General features: G+C 46.8%; 1 protein-coding gene across 1 annotated transcript; it reads left to right on the top strand.

The window, feature by feature from the left end:
- Positions 1-338: 338 nt before the first annotated feature.
- LOC140874276 (uncharacterized) lies at positions 339-2469 on the top strand. The gene is made up of 3 exons (XM_073277551.1): positions 339-1265; positions 1389-1691; positions 1804-2469. The coding sequence occupies exons 1-3, from the start codon at positions 339-341 to the stop codon at positions 2467-2469; spliced, it is 1896 nt and encodes a 631-aa protein (XP_073133652.1).
- Positions 2470-3171: the final 702 nt, after the last annotated feature.

Here is a 3171-nt window from a genome sequence, read left to right as displayed (position 1 = left end):
GTAATCCCGGGATTCTCGGGTTCCTGATAAGGAAGGCAAGCGATAAACCCGGAGCTCTCTCCTATAAATACCAGGTTCATTTTCATTATTTGGGGGCTAATTTTCACTCGAGTGCACACACCACTCTCTATATTTCGCTATCCTAGCATCTGACTTGAGCGTCGGAGGAGATACGCCGAAATACCTTCCGGCCCCCCTTAACACTCTTGTTAGTGGTTTCAGGTCAGCAGCAGTTCATCTTTTATTTGGAGGAGTTTTTTCAGCTCATCCAAGGAGATCACTTTATTGAGGTATATCAATTGGCGCCGTCTGTGGGAAATTCAAGCTAAGACGTAGATATGGCAGGAAGAGGAAGAGCAAGGGGAAGAGGAAATGTGGCGGACATGACGGAAGATCAGCTTATCCAGTTCATCACTCAAACGGTGCAAGCGGCCATGAATCAGAATCCACCACCACCTCCTCCTCCACCCGAAGGTCAGCCAAATCCAATGGATGCGGTGTGGGAAGAGATCAAGAGACTGGGTCGGCAAGTCGGAGGTCGGCCAGGGCCCATACAGAGGGAAAGCCCTTTTGATTGGGCTATTCTATATGAGGAACTCCCTGCCAATTTTATGCAGCCCACTTTAAGGGAGTATGATGGGAGCTCAGATCCGGAGGAGCACTTGGGAAGATTTGAAAACGCAGCTTTGTTACATAGATATTCGGATGCAATCAAGTGTAGGGTTTTCCTCACTACTCTGGTGAGGTCAGCTCAACAATGGTTCAACCTCCTACAACCTGGCAGTATTCGGAGTTTTAATGACTTCAGTTCAGCTTTTCTACACCAATATGCGAGTAGCAAGAAATATCTGAAGACTTCCCTCAGTTTGTTCAATCTGAAGCAATCTGAGGTGGAACCATTGCGGGAGTATGTTCAGCGCTTCAACACAGCAGCTCTAGAAGTACCTGCTGCCACTGCTGACACCTTGGTTAACTCTTTCACTCAAGGGTTGAGGGGAGGAGAGTTTTTCAAATCCCTGGTTAAGAAGCCTCCTCTGACTTATGATGAGCTCCTTAGCCGAGCTGAGAAGTACATAAATTTGGAGGATGCACAGAGGCAAAGGAGGCAGGAAGGAACGTCGAGGAGTAAGCCAAATACCAAGTTGGGAGCGAAGGCAGAGGGGAAGACAGAAGGAGGAAGGAAGAGGGTTGCAGAAGAGATGAACAGGGTTAAGGGACCCTATCCCTACGTCCCACTCTCAGTAAGCCTGGAGAAGGCAATGCAAGTATGTGAGGATAGGTGAGCACTTGTGAGGCCTCGTAACACTGAGAAAGGCCCGCGGTTGACGCCGTCGGACAAGTTTTGCGATTTTCATCAGGAGTATGGTCATATCACCAATGATTGTCAGAGGCTAGGTGAGGAGGTTCAGAGGATTATGTATGATGACCCTCGAATCAGAGCTGAGCTGACTCGAAGGGCAAATCCGCCTCGCCAAGGCCGAGCTCCACAATGGAGGAATCAGAGGAATGACGTTGGAGGGAATCAAGGTGATCATCACGGAAGAGCTCCTCAGAATGGTCAGGGAGAAAGGGTTCAACAAATTGCAAATCACCCTCTTAGGGGCATGATCAATATGATCTCAGGAGGTAGTACAGATGGAGATTCAGGAAGGGCTCGCAAGGCTCACGGGCATAGGTTGGAAAATTTTGAGGTAAACTCTCAGCTCAACTGTCCTACTGATCCGAGCATCAGTTTTGGAAGAGAAGATTTAAAGGATGTGGTGATACCTCATAATGACCCCTTATTGGTCACCTTGATCATAGCCAATTATGATGGCTCGCATTTTTGTGGATACTGGGAGCTCAGTGAACATTATCTTCAAAGAAACCCTTGACCAAATGAAATTGGAAGGATTTGAATTGGACCTAATCACCACGAAGTTGTATGGGTTCACGGGTCATGCTTTGCAACCATTGGGACAGATAGTGCTCCCATTATCTCTTGGAAATGGAGAGCAGAGAGTAACAAAAATGGCTTGCTTCACCGTGGTGGAGGCACCATCCTCTTTCAATGGAATATTGGGGCGCCCTGCCCTGAGTGATTTCCGAGCTGTGGCATCTACCTATCATCAGAAGTTGAAGTTCCCAAGTGGAAGAAAAGTGGGGGTTGTTCGGGGTGATCAGAAAGCAGCTTGGTTGTGCTATGTGAATGAGGTAAGGATTGATTCAAAGAAGAAGAGGATGGAGGTAGGAATGGTTTCAATAGGTCGAACATCAAAGGTGCACGGACAGAAGGTGTTTCTGATGTCCGAGGAAGGCCATGAGAAGGTGGAGTTAATTCCGGGAGCTCAGATTGTCAAATTAGCTGTTGATCTGAGCCCATCAGTGAAGCAAAGCTTGGTTGGTTGCTTAAATAAGAACAAAGATGTTTTTGCTTGGTCTGTATCGGAGCTCACAGGGGTCAGTGCAGAAATTATGGTTCACGACTAAATATTCTTGCGGGAGTAAGACCGATAAAACAGAAGAAGAGACACTTTGGTCCAGACAAGGATAAGGTCATTAAAAAAGAGGTAGAGGAACTTCTTAAGGCAGGACACATTAGGAAAGTGCAATTCCCTACCTGGTTATCCAATGTGGTCCTTGTCCCTAAGAGTTCAGGCAAGTGGAGAATGTGTGTTGATTTCAGGAACTTAAATAAGGCGTGCCCAAAGGATTGCTATCCACTGCCTCGAATTGACCAATTGGTTGACTCTACGGCAGGTCATCAGTACTTATGCTTCATGGATGCATATCAAGGGTATCATCAAATTCCTCTGGTGGAGGAAGATCAGGACAAAGTAAGTTTCACCACCTCTCATGGAACTTTTTGTTATAGAGTGATGCCTTTTGGTTTGAAGAATGCAGGGGCCACTTATCAAAGACTCATGGACAGAGTGTTTGCCTCCCAAATTGGCAGAAATGTGAAAGTTTATGTAGATGATATTTTGATAAAGTCTCAGGATGATGTGTGGTTGCTGGCCGACCTTGAGGAGACTTTCTCGACTTTGAGGGCTTATCGGGTGAAGCTTAATCCGGAGAAGTGTGTATTCGGAGTCAGGGGAGGTAAGTTTTTGGGGTATATGGTTACTGAGAGGGGCATAGAGGCCAATCCTGAGAAGGTGCAGGCTATTCGATCCATGTTTGCTCCCCGTA

Source organism: Henckelia pumila, chromosome 1 (genome assembly GCF_033568475.1).
Source record: "Henckelia pumila isolate YLH828 chromosome 1, ASM3356847v2, whole genome shotgun sequence".
Classification (NCBI taxonomy): domain Eukaryota; kingdom Viridiplantae; phylum Streptophyta; class Magnoliopsida; order Lamiales; family Gesneriaceae; genus Henckelia; species Henckelia pumila.
This window is presented reverse-complemented; position numbering and strand designations above follow the sequence as displayed.

Bases quoted from the DNA above. Each gene is read 5' to 3' on its own strand.
- LOC140874276 (XM_073277551.1), top strand. From the start codon at position 339: ATGGCAGGAAGAGGAAGAGCAAGGGGAAGAGGAAATGTGGCGGACATG. The intron at 1,266-1,388 runs GTATGTGAGGAT...AATGATTGTCAG, and splicing joins GCCTGGAGAAGGCAATGCAA to AGGCTAGGTGAGGAGGTTCA. The intron at 1,692-1,803 runs GTAAACTCTCAG...CCTTGATCATAG, and splicing joins ATAGGTTGGAAAATTTTGAG to CCAATTATGATGGCTCGCAT.